The sequence below is a fragment of the Lepisma saccharinum genome, chromosome 20 (genome assembly GCF_977018435.1).
Source record: "Lepisma saccharinum chromosome 20, izLepSacc3.1, whole genome shotgun sequence".
Classification (NCBI taxonomy): domain Eukaryota; kingdom Metazoa; phylum Arthropoda; class Insecta; order Zygentoma; family Lepismatidae; genus Lepisma; species Lepisma saccharinum.
Window position 1 is genome coordinate 39646912 of NC_139248.1, and position 26245 is coordinate 39673156.

The 26245-nt window shown below is 36.0% G+C and overlaps 1 protein-coding gene across 1 annotated transcript in view; it reads left to right on the forward strand.

The window, feature by feature from the left end:
- Positions 1-25806, forward strand: part of LOC146003583 (glycine receptor subunit alpha-2-like) — a 39352-nt gene extending 13546 nt beyond the window's left edge. Inside the window, exons 2-10 of the mRNA XM_083141886.1 lie at positions 4879-4998; positions 8917-9047; positions 11403-11473; positions 12812-13065; positions 13875-13957; positions 15506-15637; positions 18950-19151; positions 22874-23042; positions 24903-25806. Of these exons, the coding sequence (XP_082998012.1) occupies positions 4964-4998; positions 8917-9047; positions 11403-11473; positions 12812-13065; positions 13875-13957; positions 15506-15637; positions 18950-19151; positions 22874-23042; positions 24903-25118 (1293 nt within the window). The 5' untranslated portion in view covers positions 4879-4963 and the 3' untranslated portion in view covers positions 25119-25806. The remainder of the gene's footprint in view (positions 1-4878; positions 4999-8916; positions 9048-11402; positions 11474-12811; positions 13066-13874; positions 13958-15505; positions 15638-18949; positions 19152-22873; positions 23043-24902) is intronic.
- Positions 25807-26245: the final 439 nt, after the last annotated feature.

A 26245-nucleotide genomic window follows, 5' to 3' on the forward strand; every position in this document is an offset into this window, starting at 1 on the left:
AGCGAAAAAGTTATTGTCACAAACTTTCGTATCTTGAGTTACGTCTCTCTGTGACGAATATTTTCTAGCATAAACTGAGATGCGACCGCCTGGTCCCTTGTTTGTAAATACCATTTTTCTCGATGGGAAGTAAATGTTTTTTGACATTGACAGGATTGTTGGACATATTGTTGCAAGTAAAAGGCTTTCATTTTGTCGAAAACCGAAAAAGGAGCGCCAAAAGGCTTTAGACATTAAAAATGGTAGTACGTATTGAGTGATTGATTTGGTGTTTTAAGGCCACTTTATACGCAGTAAGGCTAATCGGGACTGGGCCAACAGTTTAAAGTGGGATCTGAACCACTATGTGCCTTAACATGGTAAACAATTGTACGTATGTATTATACATTGCTTACAGTCTATTTACGACACACATTTCTATACTTGTTTAGTTATTGTAATTTGTTACTAGAAAAGGAAGCAAGATGGATATTTGAGTTTAGAAGCAAGACGGCACGTGTCAAGATTGTTGTATCCACTTAACAATGATTTTTTTCTAGTGAAAATACTTTAAAACAAGTTAACAAAGTTCAAATCTTTGGAAGCCAGCACGGGTGCCCATCCCCCTAAGGCGAATAGCGTATCTCCCGAAAAAAAATCATGTCATACGTCCCCCCAAACCATATCATTCGCGCCCTCAAACCATATCGCAATCCCTACAAAGTATTTAATTACTACAGCGTGTCCACCGAAAGTAACTTTTATCTTAGCTTTTTGTTACAAATTACGCACCTGCTTAAAACTAAGCAGTATACCAATACTAAGCATTATATTTGAAGAAGTTATGTTATTAATGAGTATCGAGAATATCGTTTTTGTCTTTTAATTCAGCTATAGTATAAAACTTCACATTCACCTCAGCAAAGCGCCAAATACGGATTCTCGATATATATGTTCGAACTCTCTCTTCACTATAGAAACCCCTTTACAATCTAAGTTTCAACATTTTATCAAGAGCTTCCTATCTCCCCCTTAAAATTTAATACTCAATCCTGCCACCAAATTTTTCAAGTTAACTTTAGACTTACTGTTGATATTGAAGAGTGGATATTGCCTCCTCCAAAAACTAATTCTCAGTTTCCACACCAGAATCTCGGCAATATCTAAGACAATAGTAATATACAAGAATTGGATACCTCCCTAAATTTAATTCTCAATCCCCCTCTAACTAAATTACCCGCCAAAATCTAAGACGAAGTTGGATACTGTCCTCCCTCCCCCCCCAACATTTAATTCAGAATTCCCCTCGAACCCACGTGTCAATTAAGGCTTATATGCAAGAGTTGGATATTTATCTCCTCCTCCTTTCGATAATACACTTAAACACTTTCTTTTATTAATCTAATGGATTAAATATGGTGAATCTAAGGTGCAATTTTTTTACATATAGGCTACTGTATTTTGGAAAATATAAAAATGTTGAATTTTACATTATTTGAAGGGAAAAAAATCCCCCGCATTTATCTTGATGGCGCAGCCTGCGCCATAATCCCCCCTCCCTATGGGCACCCCAGAAAGCCAGAACAAAAGTAGTATACAGGAATCGTGATTATTGCTATTTACTGGAAACAACGGGAATTCCTCATCTGGCAGTGATGTTTCTTTTTGGCAGATACAACAAGAAACCCGCCTTTGAGTATTTCGACCTAAATTCATATATCGATTTCTGTGCTTGTGATACTAACAAATCATACAGTTATGTAGATGTCATGTAAGGTCCTTCATGTAAGAAGGAAGTTGAGCCTGTACCAAGTGTATTTATTTAATGTGCTGGGATTATTTCAAAACAATATAAGGTGTATGGCCTCCCCGATGGCGCAGTGGTAGTGGTCGTCGCTTTATAACTAAGCGGTCCCGGATTCGATACCCGGTTTATGCACAAGTGGTTAGGATCCCACTTTAAACTGTAGGTCCAGTTCCGATTAGCCTTACTGTGCATAAAGTGGACTTAAACACTGAATCAATCAATCAATCAATATAAGGTTAAAAAATAATCATAAACCAATTACGATGTTTAAGGAAACAACCACTCACTCTCTTTGGGGATCAGCCAACGAATCCTGAATATTTTTAAGTTAAGAGTCACAACAAGATTGGCCTGCATACAAGATTGGTCTTCAAAATTAACAAATATAAAATGCTGATAGACTAAGAAGTCAAAGTTGGAATCTTAGAACGAAGACGTTTGTTCCTCAGCACCTTCTGAGATAACGATGTAATGAACTTGACTGTAAAAAATTGGAAAAATGTGTCGACTAAGATCTGGTGAACAAGAGCAAATATTTTATATTATGAAAACTCTTATCTTAAGTAGAAAGGAGAATTTATTGCTAGTTTTGTTTCTGTTCAAAACACAAAATTAAACATAATCAACGAAGTGGTTAGTTGTTTGAAGACAATGAATATTTTCTCCCTTCCTCTACTAATGAAAAACTGGAAGTATGGAATACTACTTTCCTAAATACTTTCAAAATATCAGGAAGAGTTGTTAAAACTACACTTTAAAACATGAATGAATGCATCGTTTTGGAAATAGAGAAGAGAGAGAGGTGTCCTCTACAAAATCTTTCAAGACAGAAATGAGATTACAAAAAGTGGCTTGTTTATTTAAAGTGAGTTCTAAGAGTAGAATGTCATTTTGGAAGTATTCAGTCTTCTAATAACATTGGAATCCAGATTTGACTATCATTAAAATGTATGACAGTTATCCCCAAGAGACAAGGCACAAATTTCACAAAAGGAGTTTTGTTTTAAGTCCACTTTGTGCAACGAGAGGTTAATGGGGACTGGACCCACAGTTTGTGTGATACGAATCACTGTGCAATATTCCTTCTTCGGTGTAGTTTCTCAAAACACGACAAATAACTTAACAGTGTGAATTTGACTTTACATCAACCCAAAAATTACCGTGCACTCTCTGATAAACCTTTCATGATTGAAAAGTAATACTAAATCTGACTTACATGAAAAAATTAACAGGTTGTCAGAGTGAAATTGATAAAAAGGATGGTTTGAGAATTGTTTCCTTGTCAACTACCAATGTGAGATGTGTTGACTGTGATTCACAACAAATTATTTACGTGTCTAAATGCCAGGAAACTACACTATGTTATAATCGACGATTTGCTAACTACAGTTTCACGGTATGTAAGTACTAAAGGCTGTAATTGCTGCATTCGATATATTAGTTTCAGAAGTGAAATATTATTTCGGTAGTAATAGTTTTAAAATGTGTAAAAACCGTTAAATGGCTCAGCTGACAAGTTGCAAACATTGAGATACGACACTTTGTGATGAGGTCGACCATAGTGATTCCAACGAATTGTCTCCACCTGACCTCATAACCCGTTGTATTTGTGTAAGAGCGCTCTCGTATGCACGTGAGACTGAAGAGCGAGCAGCGGTACTGCAGCGTTATAAGAGCGTTGGAAAGGAGCGAGGCAGCAGACTTCGTCCGTCGCGTTTAAGCAGTGTGCGGGCGGGATGATCTCACCGCACGGATCGGTAGCTGCTCTCCACAACTGTAAGTTAGTTGCTCAAGCCTCATGTACACCATAATTGACCATTCCAAAACCCACCTTATGTATTCAATAACGTTTTAAGTATTTCTTAGAAAACAATAATATGTAGTTAAATCTATTCATAAACTAGTTTTGTAGTCATTCTCACATTACATTCTTGTACAAGAAGACGAAAATTGTCATATGTTCCTGGCAATCCATACATAAAGATAGAACAAACGATAATATATTGGTCCAACAAAATCAGAGACATTTTGCTAGAGAAAATGGGTAAAATGCAGTAACAATTTGTGAGAAATAGAGATAAGAATGGACCATGAATGATCGAGAAACATATTTGGGCGAAGAAATAATTCTCTGCGAGTTATTTGAAGGTTTTCTTATTATCAATAATAATAATAATAATAATAATAATAATAATAATAATAATAATAATAATAATAATAATAATGGTTTCATAACACTGCAGCTTGTCTTCCATACAAAAGAATAGCACGATGGTAGTAAATGCTAGAATGCAAATCAAATCAATCAATCAGTTATTGTGTCTCTGCGTATTGCACGTTCTCTTCGATACTAAAAACTATGTACCACTGACGTAACTTAAATAATCATACATACAACTGTGTCGAATTGATTGATTTAATTTAATTTGGTTGTTTGGTTGATTTAACGTATTAAGTCCACATTATGCACAGTAAGGCTAATCGGGATTGGACCTACGGTTTAAAGTGGAATCCGAACCACTATGTGCCTCCACCGGATATCGAACCCAGGACCCCTTGATTACAAGGCGACGACGCTACCACTGTGCCATCGGGGAGGCAAATTTAATTTGGTTTAGACACTTTCGGCTAATCGCGACAATAAGGATGATTGGTGATATGATGAAATTAGTAAAGGGACACTCACAAAGAACACCGATGCACAGTTCAGGATTCAAACCCGACGCCTCTAGCAGGTGTGTGTGCGCGCGTGCTTTTGTATAAACTGACACCTGAAGGTCACTTTTATTATTTACATTATTCTTAGAAATATTCCCTATTATGTAACGGCTTATTGTATGCACCCTACCAAATTTCACACATGTAAGAAAAATACACGTGGTAGGCTTACAAATAAACATGATTAAGTTAAAGAAGCTCTCCCAAGATTTAGTGTAGCCATAATGTTAAAAGAGTTAAAATAACTGAGAGAGAAATAAGTGTGCAGAATTATTATTCACATGTGAATTTAAAAAAATAACAAATGGAAATATTTTGAAAAATCTAAATTTCGACTTGTCTAGTTGTCTTCAATGTTTTAATTTATTTTTCAGGTTTTACCATTGAACGCAAAGCAAAACGCAATGTATCACTTGGTTTCCTGTTCCGCAGGAAGCTAGAATAAAGTAATCTGATGTGATGGGTGCAGCAATATTTGCAATACTCTTGTTAAGGTATGTGGTCTTTATTAGAACTTCGTATACTTTTTCTTATCTTGTATGTTTGCAATATATCCTTGTTTTCTCTCGCTCTCTCTCTCTCTGTGTGTGTGTGTGTGTGTGCGCGCGTGCGTGAAAGATCTTTTGCTTTCGGAGCTTATTAGGTCAGGGTAGCTACTCACCGCAAATTCCTTGAATTTCGGGAATTATGCGTGAATTATTAAATCCAGGAATTATGCATGAATTTTGCTTGAATTTCTCATCGTACACTTGAACAATTGCAACTTTTATTAATCCAAATGTCATTTAATTTATACATATTTATAAATGCCCTGAGGCAAGTTTTTCACAGTTTAGCTTTTATCTTTCATAGAGAAAGAAAAGGAAAGCTGCGTGGAACATAAAACAGAATTCTCTCAGTCCATTTACTTTGTTAGTGTCCTTTTCAGAACAATCTATCTGGCAGACCGAATATTATTGCAAGATAATATATATATATTAAAATAATTAATATAAAAAACCTTAAATAATTAAAATATATCACTGTTTATACCGTGGAATTGAATTGAATTAGAACGTTTGGGTACATTGGAATCACATAAACGATTTATATTGTTAATATATTTGTGGGTGGGTGGTGAGAGGAGGTAATTCGTAAGGTTGAAAAAGAGAAAACATCTACTTGTACCCTTGATTACTTCGAAAATTATTCTCGAAAACACGAGTGGCCACAGTGAATGCGAAAATGGTCCTTGCCATAAACTGGTTTCTGCTCTGCACACCTTAGCACCATCCGATTTTTTGCTCTCAACAGTAGCAAAAAACATAAACCATGGAAGAAATATCACTAAAGATTAGCCTCTTCGAATAAAGAATTTGTAATTTTACATTCATAACAATTTATTTTAGAGCAGCTAAGAACGATTCGTTTCTCTATAATATGGACGGGTTAAAGTTTCAGTGGTGTAAGTCACTTCTTTTTTTAAAGAAAAAGACTTAGACACAGAAAGCAGATCTATATAAGTCAGTCTGTTAACAGAAAAGGTGAAGTAAATCAGAGATTCATTCAACTGTCAACAGATGACAGTTTAAGATCTATTGATAAAGGAAACAGCTGTTGAGTTGATCAGCAAAGTGCTGTGATTCAGACATTTTTTTCTTTTTAAGAAAGTGACTTACACCACTGTAACTTTAACTTGTCCATATGTTGGAGATGTCTTGATACTGCATTGCTTATATTTTCTTTGATTTGATTTTTGTTATTTCACGTCGATTTTCTGCATTTTTCGTCTAATTGCGACGATGAGGATGGGTGCTGATATGATGAAAATGATGAATGGACGCTCATAAACAACACTTATCCCCAGACTGGAATTCAAACACGGGACCCGTTGCTATATTCTTTATTGCACGAAAGCAAAAATCTGTTATGTATTCATCATTCATAACCAGGGTTCGGAAGTTGATAACTCAAGAATTTACTCAAAATATCCTAAAAATATAATCAAAATTTTCTTAAATTTATGAAAAATTATTTAAATGGCTATTTTAGATATTAAAATGTAAGCTTGATAAAAGAATCATTCACTTGAATAATCCAAACTCCATGATGGAGTGATTAGTACAGGTGCTACGACGCCGGGGGATCCAGGGTTCGAATCAAGGCCTTGGGCATGGGTGTTTTCGTCCTCACATTTCTGCTGATGAATTTGTATTCCACATCCATTGTTACCTGTAGGAGGTGTCAAGAAGATACCTGCGCTCTCTCGTTTCCTCTCTAAAGCTAAAGTGAAACCTTGATTTTCGATTTTAGAATTTTAGGAGACACAAGTATCACTAAATGCATAAAGCGAACGATCATGAAGTAGCACGATGTATCCCTAACTTCGTGATCGAGCATGCATTTTTCGTTAAATATCTACAAAGTGTGTTCTGATTGGAACTCCTCTTCATCATCAACGTTTTATTAACAATACTGTAAAACATAGGGTGAAGATATAATTCCAATATTTGTGAGGGCCACTCAGTATACGTAACGACAACTCATCAACAGAGGATTATGATGCCTGTGGACCCATATACGAGGGCCACTATTTATATTTTGAGCCTTGGCAACACTGTTTGAAGTTAGGCGCTATTTGACGTTTGCACGGAATCGTCTGGCATTATTGACCATAACGTACTTCAAATGTTTTGTCAATAGCTTCATTTGTGTTGTTTATGTTGCCTTGGAGATTGCGCGACAACAATAAAATGGAATTAACTCGTGAACATTTTCGTGCGTTGATTTTTTTACGATTTTCGACGTGGATTATCAAGACAAGAGTGCATCGATCAACTTACTTCCACATTTGGCGATGAAGCCCCATCCTTTGCCACTGTGAAACGCTGGTATAACGAATTTAATCGTGGCCGCCATTCGCTCACCGACGAGATTCGCGAAGGTCGTCCAAAATCAGTTCTTGTTCAAGAAAACATTGATGCTGTGCAAAACCTAATACTGCAAGATCGTCATGTGACATACTGTGAGATTGAGGCAACCATAGGCATCAGTTCCACCAGCATATATAAAATATTACATGATCATTTAGCAGTGAGAAAGGTAAGTTCTCGTTAGATCCCACACAATTTGACAAAAACTCAAAAAGACGCTCGCGTCAATTGGTGCAAACAAATGCTCAATAAATACAATCGTGGTGCTTCAAAAGACGTATATAAGATTGTAACAAGTGACGATTCATGGATATATGCGTATGAGCCGGAACGTAAACAACAGTCGACCGTATGGGTGTTTCAAGATGAACCCAATCGAACAAAAGTTGTTCGCGCTCGAAGCACATCGAAACAAATGGTCGCCTGTTTTTTCTGGAATACTGGTCATGTGACAACTGTGCCTTTAGAGGAACGTAGAACGGTCAACGCTGAATGGTACACAACAATTTGTTTGCCAGAGGTCTTCGGTCAAATACGGAAAACAAACAAACGCCGTCGGATCATTCTTCATCAAGACAATGCCAGCTGTCACAAATCTCGTCTAACAACCGACTTTATGAACAGTCAAAAAATCGAATTGATGGGTCATCCGACGTACAGTCCTGATTTGGCACCCAATGACTTCTTCTTGTTCCCGAATGTCAAGAATAAATTGCGTGGACAACGATTTTCGTCGGCGGAAGACGCCGTTGATGCGTTCAAAAACCATATTATCGAGGTGTCTCAAGAAGATTGGAAAAACTGCTTTGACAAATGGTTCGAACGAATGCAAAAGTGTATTGACCATAAAGGAGCATACTTCGAAAAACAATAAAGCAGTTTCCAATGCCAAATTCCTGTTTTTTCATTGTTAGGCACAAAATATAAATAGTGACCTGTAAAAGTGAAATTACCTCTTGGCAATTCACCAGAAAGGTCCTTTTTTACATCTCATTGGCAGCATTTGTGCCGATAATTATTTTAAACCACCGTACACATCATCACCGAGTGTCTTTGGTTTCGCCAAAAAGTTTTGTGAAAAGTTGAATAGCAAACTTAATAACAAGAATGATTATTATTAGCATGCTAATGATTTTTACAATAATAACTATTATAACCTGTTAAAAATAGACCAATTCTATTCCAAAGTTATTATTCTTATTTTATCCTTGGTCAAACTTATCTTCGATCCACTAGATGAGTCAATATCTTGCACAAGTGGCTTCCATCATATCTTTCATCCAGACAATGCATTGAAATGCACAGTTATTTTATTTTGTTATTAACTTTTACACACTTCATTCAAGAACAAACTTTCACCCATAATCAACAATCTTTAATAAGTACGTTAATACAATTTTACAATGGTTTATAGCATGTTGCAACTCTAAGTGTTAGAGAACAACTGAACGTTAATCGCACTTACATTTATTTAATGTGTTTTATATTTCTTCCTTATAGTGTACGTCTGTGCTTCGGTTATTTTTACTTAAATTTAACCGAAAAAGAAGTTGAATCTCTGTACACTGTAATTTTGGACGAGGATTATAACAAGAATATACCACCTGTTATACGCACAAATAACTCGACAAGTAAGTATGTGTGCGTGTACGTATGTGTGTAACTGCATGCGCGCTCGTGTGCCATGCACGTATTTAATATTATTTGTAGTTGTCCTCACATTTGTCTCGGACGCAATAATATCCATAAAATAACTAATAATACATTTTAAATTTAATAGTCCAGTGACATAATAAAAAATCATATTGTTATTACATGAAAAAGAAAAGTCTTTCAAAATGTCCTGGCCAAGAAAGTTAGGGGAAAATATTTGCATATTGTTACATCTGAGAAAACGCACATCTTAAATGACGTGTCACACGACTCCCTTTGTATTTGAAGATATGGAGGTAATTTCAAAATGGAAGCTTACAAGATGGCCATTTTGATTTATATTGGTTCCGTCTGGCATGCCGCAACCCTTTACCCATATCTGAAGTTTTATCGTCCTCCATCGAGCCGTTTTGAAAGTAAAAGGCTGGTGCTAAACTATTGTCTCATCCTGTATTGTATATTGTGATAATATTATTATTTTTATTTTTATGCATAAATGTTTCATAGACAAGTGGCAATTGAAGTCAGAATCACAGCAAACAAATATTTACATACTACTTCTTGCTGGCAGTCCGGTCTCTTGAGCGCGTACGTGTTTGTCAAGATCTGAAACTGTAATTCAATTTTCAGGCATATTTTTGACATCTGGGATGTGACCTTAGGACCTCATTTAATGCTTAATATGTAACATTTGGGAGTCAAATATAAAAAATAAAAAAATAAAGAAAATGTTAGTAGTTAAAGGATAGCCTTAACTACTACCTTTCCATGCGCGTTTATTTTACTCATATTAGCCTAGTTTCAATAACATTTACAATTTGCCTTTCGCTTCGAAAGTATTCAAAAAGTTTCCAATCTCAAGGGTAATAATCCTTTAATTGATATTAATCTTTCGCTATAGAGTCAAATTTTCGAGAATTGTAGTTAGGGCACAGCCATGTCTCTTCTTGGAAGTATCGAACCTGCTTTCATACAAGAGACTTTATTAACCTAACTGGAGAATATTATGTGACAAACCTGACCTAATTCATTTATAATGAGCATTATTTATTATATATTAGGTTCATTAATGTGTTAACACGCTACAATAATTGACTTAACCACGTGACTTAGGTTAGCTTTGTCACATGTTTTCCCTGTTAATTTAAATAAAGTCACTTCTTTCAAAGGTATATTCGTGAAAGTTACGGCATGTTTATGATTTAACTACTTAATTAATCGCCAAAATTTGACTCAATAGTGAAACAGCAATTGTAATTCAGGGGATACTTAAATTGAAGCAGGAAAATTATGAAAGAGTTTGAAGTGAATGGAAGAAGGAAAATGTTATTGAAACTTGGCGAAACGTAAGTAAGGAAAGTCACATGCATCTTTGCAATTTCCTCTCGCTTAATTTATTCAAAACTTACAAGTTAATTTTTTAAAAAAATTGTAGAAATTCATCTTTTTAAATTATTATTTTTTTAAAATTACGACAAAGACACTGTCGTTAGTGAATAGCCAGTCAGAACTAAGTTTGTAGCCCATTTAATGAGAATCAAGACTACAAAAGACTATCTGCTTACCACATTAGTTACGGTTTTGTAGGCCAGGAATTAAGAGTCTGCGAATCTTGAGGTTTAAAGGGTGGGGTGCTGACGAGGGGAAGCAGGGGGATTTGGGATTTCACACTCCAACGTCAAGTAGTTGTATGATAACTGTCCAAAATAGCTTTTATGGAATTTTATTCGACATTAGACGCATTTTTACTTCGTTGACTGACTTATTACACCTTTGAAAAAAACTAAAAATCTTAAAACTTCACGTGCTTTACCTTTCCATTGTTGGATTGAATAGAAATTTTACACGATTTATTAGCTTGTTGAATAGCATCAGTAGGGGGAGAAATGTTTGTAGGATTTGTCTACTTCGAGAAAGCCTTTGATAGAGTGAACTGGACCAGACACTCATGGATCCTGAAGTATATTGGTGTAGATTGCAAGGAAAGAAAGCTTATCTAAAATCTATATATTAAACAATCTGTAAAAGTAAAGGTGTTAAATATAAATGAGCCAGGGAAGTGAAATTGGAAGAGGGGTACGACAAGGCTGCTGGATTTCCACTATTACATATTTGCGACCTCCCCGATGCCGCAGTGGTAGCCTTGTAATAAAGGGGTCCCGTGTTCAATACCCGGTGGAGGCTCATAGTGGTTTGGATACCACTTTAAGCTGTAGGTCCAGTCCCGATTAGCCTTAGTGTGCATAAAGTGGACCTAAAACAATCAATCAATCAGTCAATTATTACATATTTGTATCTTCATCTTTAGGTGTTCACTTATATTTCTCTTTTAGGATTCAGTCCTTTGAAGGTGGTTGTAAACTTACAGATACAAAGAAATCCAATAGTGAAGGAAGACGAACAGGTAACTGCACTATCCTATTTCTTGTATGCTAAATTTCAACAATAATTAAAGTTTCTCAACGAATACTATATTGTTTCACAATACTGAATTCATTTTTTCACGATTCTGTAGAGAAGTGGCGGTGTAAAATGTAATTGTAATAAATATTAATACAATTTACCTCACATAATCAGCAGTTTACATGTGGTTAGCAATACGTGCTGAAAAATGTGAGTATATATCTATCAGGGCTTTCTTGTCGCATCCAATATATCAATTCGTCATCTATTCATTTGATTGTGATTAACTTAAAGAAAGAAACAATAGGTAAGTAATTAACAGAATATAACAGGATATAGAAATAATTATCTTACAATTTGTGATGGTTATTTTCGAAAAAATAAAAAGTGTTTCCATTTTCAAAAGTGAAACTTTTTGTTTTTCGCTATTATCCCAATTTCTATGCAGACCATGAGGAGGCGATTGCCGACGAAAAAGATAATGTTCGGCAATAGTTTAAAATGTGCCACTAAAACCTTCTGTGCATTAGACAACCGAATACGTACTCAGCGAGGGTATTCAGAGATTTCCAGGTGATTGGCAGCTCCCTTCTTCGGACTTTAACCCGTGTAAGTTCTGGTTGTGTGGATTCCTGAAAGATTGTGTTTAGCAGGAAGTGTACAGACTCGCCTAGGGCTGAAAGCCAGGGTAACACGACACATAGCTACCAGGAAACGCTGCGTGCGACCATTGATCACACTGCCCGAAGAGCCATTCACGCTGATGGCACGCTATTGAACACTGCCATAGGGAAATCAGTTAAATATTGTTTTGCATGTCCGATTTTAAGTTGTTATTTCAGAGCCATATTTTCACGTGCTGGTGAATATTTTTCGTCAGCGTAAGTTCCTCATGGTCTGCATATCCTCTATTCATATACGTCTTGAAGGTGGGTAAAGGAGTCACGCTCCTCTCCTAGAAAATTACATTCAAGCAACAATTATATATTTCACACACATAATTTCATTTGAGCCACAATAATATATATTAATCATTGCATGAACATGATAAATTCAAAATGAAGCCATGTTTTTATTTTTGTGGGGACAACTATATTATGTGGGGAAATGTCCCAAGTTTGCCCCCTTGGAAAAATACCTTGCTTGTCCCTTCCTGAAAAAAATCCTGCGGACGCACATGCCACTATACCAGGTTTAATCGCAATCCGTTACTTCGAACGTACTCCATAGGGCTCTGAGTAATTCTAACCATCTTGAATAAGATACTTAAGGCAATATATTAAATATTTTGAAGGCACGTTTATATACTTTGTTACTTCATTTATTTTCTGTCTCTCAGCTGATAATACTGGACGGCAGTGTAAGTGCTTACTGGCATGATAATCGCCTGCACACCCAGGGCTACAGTTTGCCCATTCTGGACTACAGCATTGCATATGCTCCACCTGAGATCATCGATAAAATGTGGTTGCCAAGGATTACATTTGAACCTATGAAAGAACTGAAGTATGCCCACAATGGTATAGGTGACGCAAGGATGGTTTCCGTTAGTCCTCTGTCTAATGGGAATGTTCGCGTTCGATACGCACTAAGGTAGGTAAATGAAACCTTCAAAACCACTATTCCTTTGTAACTAGTGGCAACATTCAGTGAATTTTAAAGATTTGTCAATATTGATTGATTGATTTAGTTTATTTTACTTCGCGTTTTGTGCCTCTTGGCTAATTTGCGAAGATGGGGATGAGTGATGAATTGATGAAATGGATGAAAATGGACATTCACAAACAACCATACCCGACCGGGATTCGAACCCGGGACCCTTGGCGTCGCAGCGCGATGTGCTAACCACTCGGCCACAGGGTCGGGCTGATTTGTCAATATGTATTTTTCTTTACGCTATTACAATTTCGGGTCGAGGTAGGTGTTACACCCATTTCTTCCATTTTTTTCTGCACTTCAGTGTCTGGTTTATAAAAATAAATTAGTGAGTTTTCGTAAATTTATCAGTGTGGTGGTTTTATGATCCATCTATATTTGGCCACAATATTATATTCACACAATTGTATTATTTTATTAATAAAGTATTTTTGAATGAAGATAAATTATTCGTCTCATATCTAAAGTAACTATCACGCAAACCTGCTGGTATTCCGTATTTGTCGACCATTTAAAAACCTACATATTTGCAACTTTTCATATTTTTTTAAAATTATGAGCGATGTGTATAGGTTTGTGGGGAAACCAAAAATTACGTTACAACTCGTTACCCTAATTAAATGATGCTCAAACTGTTTAAATTGTAAAGAGTTATGAAAAATAGTTTTCCAAATTTGTCTGTTTTACTCTATTTTGATTTTGTTCTGTCAAGAGAAAGCTCGAATGATTCCTGTTTCTTGTTTCAGTTGTTCTCTGGAATTAATCTGTGAGATGGAATTCGATTTTTACCCTATGGACGTGCAGATCTGTCAATGGAAAATATTGTCAAGTACGTTCTATGTAAAATTTTGTTATATAAATGTTGCATGTTTATTAAGTTTCATTATGTAGAGAGGGTCTCATTAAAATGGCGCCCACGGATCTCAGAAACGTATAGAGGACATCAAAACAAACAACTTTTTTAATTTTTGTTGTTGGTACGTCGGTTTGGCGCTACAGGAGTTCAAAAAAGTCCGGTTTGTCGACTGTACGGAGACAACCCAACACATTTTATCGCACATGCGACGTTACTTCCTGTCGTGAATTGTGAGAAAAATGCCATAGCTACTACGAGCCACATTATGTGTACTAAGCAAAGCGATTAACGCGTTCAGTACTCCAGCGAGAATTAAATCAACGATACAAATATGAACGGTGAGATAACAGCGTATTTAAAAGGAAGTGGTTATATCTGATTTCGTGTCTTTGCCTACGCGCCATTTAGCCTCTTCGCCTACGCGGCCCTGTTGACAACTGCACGTTGTTCTATCCATTTGTCCTTGTTTTCTCTGACACAATAAACAAAATCGACAAAATAAGAAATCAACGAACTCAAAATATCTAAGATAAGTTACACACAACTGCGTGTTTGTAAAACTCAAGGCATTATGCGGCAAGGAACAAAAATTGTTGAAAATACAGGGATGTAAGTAGTACTTGTTCAAAGTAAATTAGAAGCTATTGTTAGAGTTGGTTAAACAAGGTCTTTGACGAGTGTAACATTCGTTTGTTTATCCACGCACCATTCTCATGTAATGGTGGCAATTGTGAGCAGGACAACATATTCTCTGCAGAGTAAATATTAAGCTGTTTAAGTTACGTTGTACGTATTTTAGCAATAATGTAACAACGTGAACCTCAGATTCTTCGATTTTAGCAGACGACCAATACCACAATGCATGTGTAGTCCTAATGCCCTGAACATTACATTACAGTTGTATGTTACTTTTCTTGCCTATTTTACAGTTAGTTATTCTTTTATTTTATCATATGTTTAGTGTGTCACGGATAACCAATAACATGAGGACAAATGGATAGACCAACTTGTAGATATCCAATGGACAATGAGTTTTGCCGATAACTGATACGAAACTGGTCCTCCGAAATTCTGCTATGCTAAAAGGACTGATGACGTCGAGAGATTAGTCCTGAGTTTTGGAGAAAAATATATTTCCTTGAGCGAGTTGCTCGAAAATTAGTTCCTGTATATGTATTTATTTCAGAGTAAGAATAATAATTATTATCTCAAATTAAACATAGTTATATCCTGATCAGTTACAAGTAAATTTATGCGTTTGTATGTAATACAATATTCAATTAATTCAAATACATGTTGGTGCCCAAGCTTCACGTAATTATTACCAACATACAAAGCAACCATTACAGACGTTTAGCCAAATATTCAGTGGTGTGTAAAATGAGATAATATAACATTGCTGCTGAAAAAGAAATACATTATTTTTGATAAAATGTTTGTTTGTTTGTTTGAGTTCTCTAGTGTAAAATGTTGTTGTCTGAAAACTTTTTCTAAGCGATTTACAATATATTCTACATACAGAGCAGGACTTCGTGAATTTGACATGGCCAGTCGAAAAATCTCTGTGGATAACAAAGAAGGAGTGGGCTCGAGACCTGAATCTGCCAAGTTTCCAATTCAGGTTTGAAACGACACAGGGTTATTCAAGCAATTGTAAGTATTAAGTGAATCAACAGATATACCCATCACTATTTAAACGACAGTTTTTGAAATTAGAGAGGACACTTACTTTTGTGAAATAAGAACTCTTGCAGTTACTGTTGCTTTTATTTTTGCATAGAAGAAAATTTTGTTTCTCGAATCAAATACTCGCATGAAAAAATTGGTGAGTTTATGATCATTGTTAAAATTGTAAGAGAACTAATAATTTCCTTGTCAAAACCGTCCCTCCCTGTCTTCTAGTGTATTTGATTACGTATTTGACATAGCACGCATTTAAACATGTTGAACAATCTCAAGACAAAGAGTGAAACATGAATCCAAACGTCCGTAGTAGTAGTAGTTTGTAGTTTGTAGTTTGTAGTCACTGTAGTTTGTAAAATACACGAGGGATAGTGCCAAATGAAGAACATAACAGCATTCTATTTAACTTAATTATTTGGAGACCCATATTCAAAAAGTCTTAAGTTTACTTTTAAAAAAAATCAAACGTTCGTTAAAATGTTACGATGTTTATCAGAACGCAAGCTATAATGTTCAACTTGACAACTTAAATTGATTGTACAAGTAAATAATCAAGTTAAAGTTATTGAAAGTTACTGATTCTGCGTCAAATCACCCAGGCCATTACCATACAGATTCAGATTTTAATGAAACTTGTTGTATTTGTTAATACTACGAATGTATGAACACATGCAGATTTTTTCTTTTCTAAATGTTGCGTCGTCGCCTTGTAATCTAGGGATACCGGTTTCGATACCCGGTGGAGGCACATAGTGGTTCCGATCCTACTTTAAACTGTATGTCTAGTCCCGATTAGACTTTCTGTGCATAAGGTAGACTTAAAACAACAATTCAATCAATCAATCAATTTATTTTCTTCATTAAACCTCATGGTTTCTGAGAAAGAGGAGGCTAAATACTTCAGGGATCGATCATTGTTGAGGCCATTGTGGTGGACTGCTGTACTTAAAAGAAAAGTTATATCCCAAAGTCAAATCGATATATCACTTTGATTTTTTTCTAAAGTTAATAGATATATGTAGCTATATTTCAATTAAAAAGTTGTTGCACTGAGAGTCAGAAGAAAATCTTGTATTGTAAATAATGTTTTTTGAGTCAACGTCTTACGTTAATAAAATTGCATTATTACTGAAAGGCCTTACAGTCATATTGGTATCTTTTCTTGAATTAATGCTCAAAGTATGTTCTAAAAGACTATAAAACAACATTAGTGGCATTTTCACTGCTTCTATTAATAAATCTTCATTATTACAAACTTTATGTACATGGATATGCGTTATTCCATGCCAAATCATCACAAAAAAATAAACTTTACAACCCGATCATTTCAGATTTTCATGAAATTTGTTAGGATGGTAGAAGACATGAATTAACTTACATGTGTAAAACTTTAGCCCTCAGTGATACACAGTATTCATACAGCCGAATTGCTAACATTATAACAAATGTATGTAGAATTTACGTGCTTACAAGGTCAAATAGAACAATTTATAACTTTGCTTCCAATTATGGTATAACTTTCACCTTGGGCTTGTTTAAGCTAATGGAGCATAGTTTTCAAAAATATATATCTTTATATGAAAATATTGAAACTTTCACTCACGGTCACATGATGTGATCTTTGACCTTGCATATATTAACATATTCAGGGTGTCACAAAACTCTTTCGACAATGCTTTGGTGCTGGTAGAACACGTATCTGCGTATCGAACACGCAGACTGTAATGTTATTACAATTTTGAAAATTATTCCTATCTGTGCTAGCGTTATTGCTAATCGTGTTCCTCTCATAAGGAAATAATTTCAAGGGTCTTTTAATTTAATGATTGATTGATTTGCTTTATTTTACTTCGCGCTTTTTGTGCGACTTTCGGCTAATTTGCGAAGATGGGGATGAGTGATGATATGATGAAATTGATGAATGGATACTCACAAACATCCATGCCCAAGCCGGTGTTCGAATCCAAGACCCCTGACATCGTTGCTCGATGTTCTAACAACTCCACCAAGGGGCACGACTTTAAATTTAATGAAAAACGTCGTTTCAAATTCACGCATTAAAACTAGTGTTTATTAAAAACCAAAGCAAGAAAGCATACTTATATCAAGCGCTGAACTGTAAAGGGCACTCGTATTGCACATTTGCGTATTATTTACATTTGTTCGTTCGTGGATTTCCCCTACCTCACGTGTCCCTTGCAATTGTTGATATTGCATGATACACGAGACACTCCCTGGTAACGTGGTTAGCACAGCTCGCTACGGCGCCAGGTGTCTCGGGTTTAAATCCTGGTCTAGACATTGGTATCATTTGTTATTTCACCATAACATCTTCATCTTTGCGATTAGTCAAAGGTGGCAGATAAGCGAATTAAAATAAACCAAATCAATTAATCAATCATAGAGATATTTTAGAATGAGTAATCTTGAATTTCAGTCTGCCCATTATTTGTCTTGGTCAGTTTATAAATACTGTCAATGCTTCTTACAACATCGCAAGTATCATTAACGTTTAGGATTTCGCTCAGGTAAGACTCCCAAGTTGTTGTTTTTAAGTCGTCTCTCTTAGCGAGGAACGCTAGTGGCAACCCTGCCACGCGCCCCTGGTAGTTATGTCAGAGCAAGTGTTTGGTGTGTTGCATTTCATACGTACAGGATAGATTTTACGCGCTTATAGCGCAGAAGTTAAGCGCTTTCGAGGTAAACTTTATAGGGAAAAGTAACTTGTTTTTATGATATCTACCAGCACCCTAGCGTTTATGTTTTGCGACACCCTGTATATGTTCAATTTGTGGAGAATGAAGTATGGTTACACAGTTAAATGTGGTCGCTATTTGGTGTAAGTTTAATTTTGGGATGTCTTTGGTAACAGGAATAAAAAATAATCTGACAGTAGTATATGCCTCATTCAATGAAACACCTTACAACCCAGTCAATGAAATGGGGAAAGTATCGAAAGTCAGGATTAATTCCGTAAAAGCTGAATTTTGGTCTTTGGTTGGAACACTACGAGAAGTGCAATCCTAAACTCCGGTCCCTCTCCTCGGTGCTCCTCTCCTCTTGGAACCTCAGTTCCCGACCTACGAACTGAGGTTTCTTCGTATATACCCGAAACTAATGATCATAAACAGACTATTTTTTGGTCATGTTTCTTATTCGATGGACTACAAAGAGGTTATATCTGATTTTTCCTAATGTCAGTGGTTCCGCCGTAATTTCACCAATTTCAGCTTTTACTGAAATATTCCAATATATATATTTATATATTTTCACAAATTTCAGTTCTTAGCCCTGAAGCACTGTACCTCAACATATACTTGCGCCGGAACCTGTCCGCTCACCTCCTGATGACGTTCTTCCCGAGTGGTTTGCTGGTCATCATCTCTTGGTGCAGCTTCATCATCGACCCCGACAAGGTTCCTGGGAGGGTGGCTCTAATGGTCACTTCTCTGCTGACGCTCGTCACCATGTTCAGCTCGCTCAGGTAGGACACGTTAAGATTATTTGCATGCATGGGCTTTCAATTCAGCCTAATGTCATTGTTGAATTTCCATATTCTTTTTACTTACAACTTCAAATAAGAGAGAAAATTAGTTCTTTTTCAAGTTAAAGGTCCACTTTAAGTCCAGATAGGCTAATCGGGACTGGACTTACAGGTTATGCTAGGAATCGAATCACTACATAACGTTCATCCACTGTGGATAGGACGTGACGCCTTTTGGGGACAATTGATATTAACCCGTGTTGAATCCAGCCTCCTTCCTCCGAAAGGGGATATCAAGCTTCACGGGTGAGTGTTATAGGTATCAGATTTACCGCTGATATGTAATTAAATTAAATTAAGTTAAATTAGGTGTAATTTAACTATCATTTTGAGAATAAGATTATGAGACTCATAAAATAATATTAATGAAATAACTTACATTTACAGTAAACCAATGCGCCGAGACTTTTTAACAGCATACCCTATTTCTTAATTCAGTCGTCACCCTTTTCATGGTGCTGAATGATCTTTCTATTCGGCCAGTGAAAACCGTAATGCACAGTGCACATTCAGCGAGTGTCCTTGTAGCTTCAATTCAAATATAAGCGCTTTAGATAAGAGATCCAAATTCGGAAGATGAATCCTCTGATTTTTTACGAGCAACGTATTGAAAAGAACATAACATTTTAAAATCCTAACATCAAGCACAGTTCTTTACAATCGTTTTCACTGAACTCTTCATATGCTTTAAAACTTTCAAATCCTTACTTACTATCCAAGTCAAAAATGTTGAGCCTTCTACGTGCTTGTAAAATTGTACTGCATGGGAGGGAAAAAGTCAAATATACCTCATTAGAAAGCTAGAAGTGTATGCTTTTAGACAAAACCTTGACATTTTGGATCACTTCTCGTACCAATGCAATAATGAATTACAAGATACTAATCTATAAGCTGAAAGAAAGACATTTCTGCTGTATCTATCATGTCCATCCGTCCTTATCAACAAACGTGTTAACTCTATCGGTATATTAGTAACTTTGAGAGATATACGATTTATTTTGGTGGACTGATGGAGTAATACAGATATCTGTCTGGTAACAAGGAAAAAAAATGAATCTATGGTGATTTGTTGGTATCTCTAAGACTATTAATGTGAAGATTTAAAAATTCTCTAAAGTTAAAGATTTTGCAAATAGGTGTTCGACGAGGCATACTTTTCATTGTCTCGTCCGTCTTCTTTATGAAACATTAATTTCACAGCATCATTAACATTGTACGAACCAGGGTATTGTCATAGTTGTAAAAATTTCCTTCAACCTTGTATTTGCACACACGGAAAGAAACCCGTTGTTCGGGAAAATTGGCCATCTCAATTTAGGGAAACGGCCATTACAAAAAATTTCGCGTCCTGGTTGCATTTATAGAGCTACAACGTGTTCTGGCACATCAAAAAATGTCATGACTCAAATTGGCTGTTAACGAAAAAAAAGCACAATTAATATTGGCGATGCCCACATCATGTGCCACACGAGATCAATAAGAATGCACAAAGATATGAGGGACATCTTCCCTAGTTTGTTGGTACAATGCCTCTCAAAAGTTTTAGGACAACGATATTTTAAACTAGGCAACCCAATTTACACAAGGCGTTGGTGGGTTGCATGTAGAGTTAGGCTCAATTTCAGGGTTGCCACATGCACATTAGGTATTTATAAAATACGCGAAAGAAAGATATCCAAATATTATTGCTTAAAACTAGAAAAAAATCAGTATTACATTTGTTGCAATACTCTCAGAAAGAAACAACGTCGATTTTCTAGTATTTCATTGTTGGTGAATCTACACAAAGGAAAAGTGGAGAGAGGAAACGAAAGGGAACAAAGGAGAGGAGAAAAAAGAAAGCTATAGGAGAAGAGGCAAAGTAAAGAAGGGAAGAAAATAGAGGACGGAGGAAGTGGATAGGAGAAGTAATAAGGAGAAAGGAAAAAGATGCGAGGAGAGATGAGGCAAATGGAGCAAAGAGGAGAGAAGAGAGGAAGGAAAGCGAGGTGATGGAAGAGGAGGAAAGTAGTTTGGAGAGGAGAGGAGGAGACGAGAAGAGGGGAGTGGAGAGTAGAGTAAAAGAGAGAAAGAGAGAAAAACGAAAAGGTGAGGAGAACAGTGCCGTGGAGTCGGAAATATAAGACAGGAGAGGAGATAAGAGGAGTGGAGAAGAGTGGGATGGAGACAAGAGGCGAGAAAAGTAGGGAAGGCGGTATGAGATAAAAATAGAGGAGAAGGACGGGAGAGAAGAAGGAGAAGGAGAAGTTAAGAACAGAAGGGACTGGAGACGAGAGGAGAGAAGGGGTAGTTGCAGAAAATACGTCTCGGCGTCAAGAACTGATGCATTGATAAAATTATCGACATGAAACATTCATTAACGTTTTATAATGTATTGGAGAATGTATTAGATCGGTGCGAAATTCCTTTTGGCCGAGTTCAGAGGAAGATAAAATTTTCCACTTAAGATCTTTGATTTTACCTGCGATTATACCACTAAAAACATGAATGTAATTTTCATATTTATAAGAATTGTCCAATTTTTCTCCTCTTCTCGGTTCGTTGAAATTGAGATTTTGTTATTTAACATTTCCCCTCCCCCCATCGTTAATTTCAAACTGAATCATTCCGTTTCATACGGCGTGGACAATGAACGCAATGGGATATGTCTAAAACGTACGAAAAGTTTCTGCCGCCGGAGGGGTTTGAACCTACGACCAACAAATTATCAATCTTTAACGGTAACCACTACCCCACAAGCTTTCGCTCCTGAATACAGCTAGAAGGAGCTGACAAACGTGAAATGCAGATGCAACCCCCCTCCTACATGTCATGTGCAAAGAATACTTGTTTGTAACAAAGAAGACGAAGGCAATACGACTCGGCGAAAACATTTAATGGAGAATTGCACATGATGGTAGCTTTTCAGTCGATGTTTGTGAAGGTATCTTTGCATTGAACTCGAGTGGAAAAAGGGGTAATATTAGTGTGTCCTGAATTGCCACAAATATAAATGGTTATTTCATTAATATTTGTCAATGTCTTTGAAGCAGAACACAATTATCGTTAGAGTATCATAAGTCAAGATCTGATACGTGAAAATAACCCTTTGATCGTGTGTCAATTCATTTATTTGTTTATTATTTTTTTTTAGTAAATTCCAGTTTTAGAACAATCTAGCCACTATACACTATTATTACAAACAATGTTGCCATGCTCTTGTTTAATAGAAAAGGAAAGAACACCTCGTATGGAGGATCGAACCTAGGACCGCTTACAATGCTCTCAAGAACTCTAACCAATACACTACTTTCTTAATTATTCTGTCGCCTCAATATTGTAAACGTTATCCCTTTCGTTTCCTCTCTCCACTTTTCCTTTGTGTAGACTCACCAACAATGAAATACTAGAAAATCGACGTTGTTTCTTTCTGAGAGTATTGCAACAAATGTAATACTGATTTTTTTCTAGTTTTATGCAATAATATTTGGATATCTTTCTTTCGCGTATTTTATAAATACCTAATGTGCGTGTGGCAACCCTGAAATTGAGCCTAACTCTACATGCAACCCACCAACGCCTTGTGTAAATTGGGTTGCCTAGTTTAAAATGTTGTTGTCCTAAAACTTTTGAGAGACACTGTACAACAAACAGCATTGTATGTTTCCTCTTTATTCCAACAGGCAGAAACTGTCGCCATCCTTTAACGTGAAGCCAGTTGAGATGTGGTTAATGGTGTGCATGTCTTTCGTGGTGGCAGCCCTCCTGGAGTATGCCTTCATCCTCCTGGGAGTGAGGTGCAAGATGATGAAGAAGAAAGTCTTGGTCTTGCCTCTGGTGATTAAGCCTATGGTATGTTCCTCCTCCTCCTGAAAATTAAATTTTTCACCTACTAGGTTTATCGACTTATCTAGTCTTATAACCAAGGGAGATTGATTTAAATGAGGTTGATTTTATTCCATTTTACATCACTTTAAATAAATAATTTATAGTATAATGTACATAAGGATTTTGTAGATATCATAATAAATTTTCATGAAAGTAAATTAATCTTGTAATAATTTAATGGTTCCTATTAGGTTTTAAGAAAGAAAAAGGAAGGACACAAAATATACATACTAATGGTGTGAAGCTCATACGAAAGGCAATGTAATATGTAAACTGTAAACACACATTTCTCTCGATTTAAAATTCAATAATTCTTATGGGCAAAAATGGCAAACATTTTGTGTAGAAAAATATACAAAATACTAATCATGTTAAACGTGAATAGTGTCATTATCATTAAACTGTAAATAAACATGGCAGCTGATAGTTGCAAAAATTGCAAAAAATCAGCTACAAAGACTGTAAAAATATTTTAAGACCATCCAGAATTTTTTTATTTTCACTGAAAGCAAAATTACTGAAATGGTTATAGTTTCATTAATACTCAACAAACATTTCCAGACTAGGTTCGTATATACAGTATCAGAAAGAGAGATATGTACATTTACAAACAATGTTTTATTTGCTTTAATCAAACTGTTCAAATATTTTACAGGCCCGTTTACTAGAAAAAGCCTTTCTATAGAAATCATATCGATATGCATGGTGCCAAAAACCATACAAGCAATTTAAGCTTCTTTTTAAATCGATTTTTTTAAAAAAATCCGATTTAAATAAAAGAAATGTTTTTTTAATATACAAATTATGATTTTTATCGACCTTGCTTATAACTGTTGGGAACAAATTAGAGAATATTTCAGCTATGGAAATATTCACTTTGTTGTAAATCTTATGGGTGTGTGGTGTTTAGTGGAACTTAAGGGTTCCCATTTTATGCTTCTTTCTCTAGAGGGTAAAATGTAACACTGAATACTGTTTATAATTATTTTAAAGTTGTTCTGCCTCCAAGGATAATTCAAACCGAAATGGTGAAAGGTGAAACAGATGCTTCGGACAAACGCACAAAATTCGAACAAAGGAGCTTTGGCAAGAATATAAGATATCATACTTTCATTGTGGTCTTAAATTTTGTTGCCACATTGATAGATTTCGAAACGGTCGTAAATTCCGAGTTGTTGGGAAATACCGAAAGTCTTCTATTTTCCAGCCTGGGAAATATTGAAGTTCGAGACTTCGTTTATTCCCGAATATAGAAAATCTACAATACCTCTTTGTTCCTGATCAAAAACTGTCATGTCTCTCATCTGTGAATTTATTCTGCTACTTAACTGAAGTAATGAATTAACGATCTGTTTGCTTATTGTGCCGCTTTCAAGTTGTTTTTTTTAATGAAATTAAGACCTAAATAACATAACCACAATGTTTCTTATACTGTATTGTATTGTTATTTGACGTGTTAGAGTTCAGGATCTTACATTTTAAGATACGATAAAATCTCAATTTCAGAAAATATATAGTTTAATATTTTTCTTACTGCCATTATTATATATGCATTTTGAAAACCGTAAGCAGGATTATACTTGCTAATTAAAAGAGAATGTTTTTATTGTATTTTTCATGCATATCACTGATTTATCATTTGACAGTGTACAATTCAATTAATTCAAAGCAATTGTATGTACCAAAGTATTGTTCAGATTAAACTAACTAATTGTGGCATTTGTCACAACAATATAAGTCTCGTTTGTTCCAGTCTTGCTTAAGAGCTACCTGTTCTAATAATGGTAGAGGTCCTAATTGTTTCCTATCTTCATTTTCTTTCAGAAAATGTCCAACAGGAGATGGAAATGTGTCAACGTGTGTGTAAGATTGTGTCGTGGTGTTGGCAATGTGCTACAGAGAAACGGATGTCTGGATGCAATTTCACTCTTGATGTTTCCCCTGGCTTTCTTGGTCTTCAACGCATACTACTGGATCCACCATCTGACTAACATGAACAACAAGTGGGAAGGGTTTCTTGCAGGCAAGCCAGATGAGTGAAAAGACAGCGATGTTGCGGTTAAACAGACATCTTCATCACATGCACAATAAGCTGTTTAGCACAGGAATCTAAGACGATGATGATCATGGATGAAGGCAGTTTCGAATGTTTCACACCTGCTGTTCCTCAGTTTAATTCCAATGGTTCAGTTTGGAACCATTTCTGGCCATGCCTTATGTGCACATTGGATGCGAGTCTAACGTCTGACATTGAAAAGGAGTCTCCTCCCACTTGACGATTTTCATCCATCTGCGCATGCTAAAAGAGACTACTGCGCATGTTGCCGAGCATCCATCTCAATGACGTAGCAGCAAAGACTCCTCTCCCTTGCATTTGCACAATACACTGCAGCGAACATTTCTGTGCTCTCTCTCTCTCTCCCCAATAGAGTATCTACGTACATGCATTCTAGGCTCGCTGTCAAACTGACAGCAAAGAATTCATACATGTTTTAAAAATGTGAGAACTCTAGGAAGAGTTTTATTATTTATTTGATAATAAACTGTAAAAATGAACAGCAGTGACGTAGTAGGTAAAGTGAAAGCAGAGAGATAACTGTATGTAGAGTTTTTTTTACACATATTTCAAACTACAAATGTGTATGTGTACCTGATCGGAGGTCCAATATCATTTATTCATTGCTGATTTCAGTTGAACTCACCCAGAGATAACATGGACGACATCTTGTAACTGAACTTTTGTAACTTCACAAATGGCAGACATAAAACTGTTTTAGTCTGTGCGTCTCTCTCTTTCTCTCTCTGTATGTGTGTGTGTGTGTGTAATGGGAATGAGGTGATGTGATGTACGAGTACTTGACACTGTTTCCTCACACCAGGAAAATGATACATTTGTTACAATCATGCAGTCGTAACTTTTTCCTGATTAAAGATAGGTTGAGGAAACCTTCACCACTGCATTTCTCGTGAAATTCTAGCTTCACTGCCATGTGCGAAACCCGGGGTGAGTGATCTAAGGTCGAATTATTCCGGCTTTGTCCCCGTATAAAGCGTCTCTAGGGCGCACCCAGCCTAAAATCAAATGGTAACGGGGTGCATCTCACATTGGTACTTGACAGGAAATAATTCTCATGTCTTCTTTTATCAGTGCACTCTGACGATCTGTA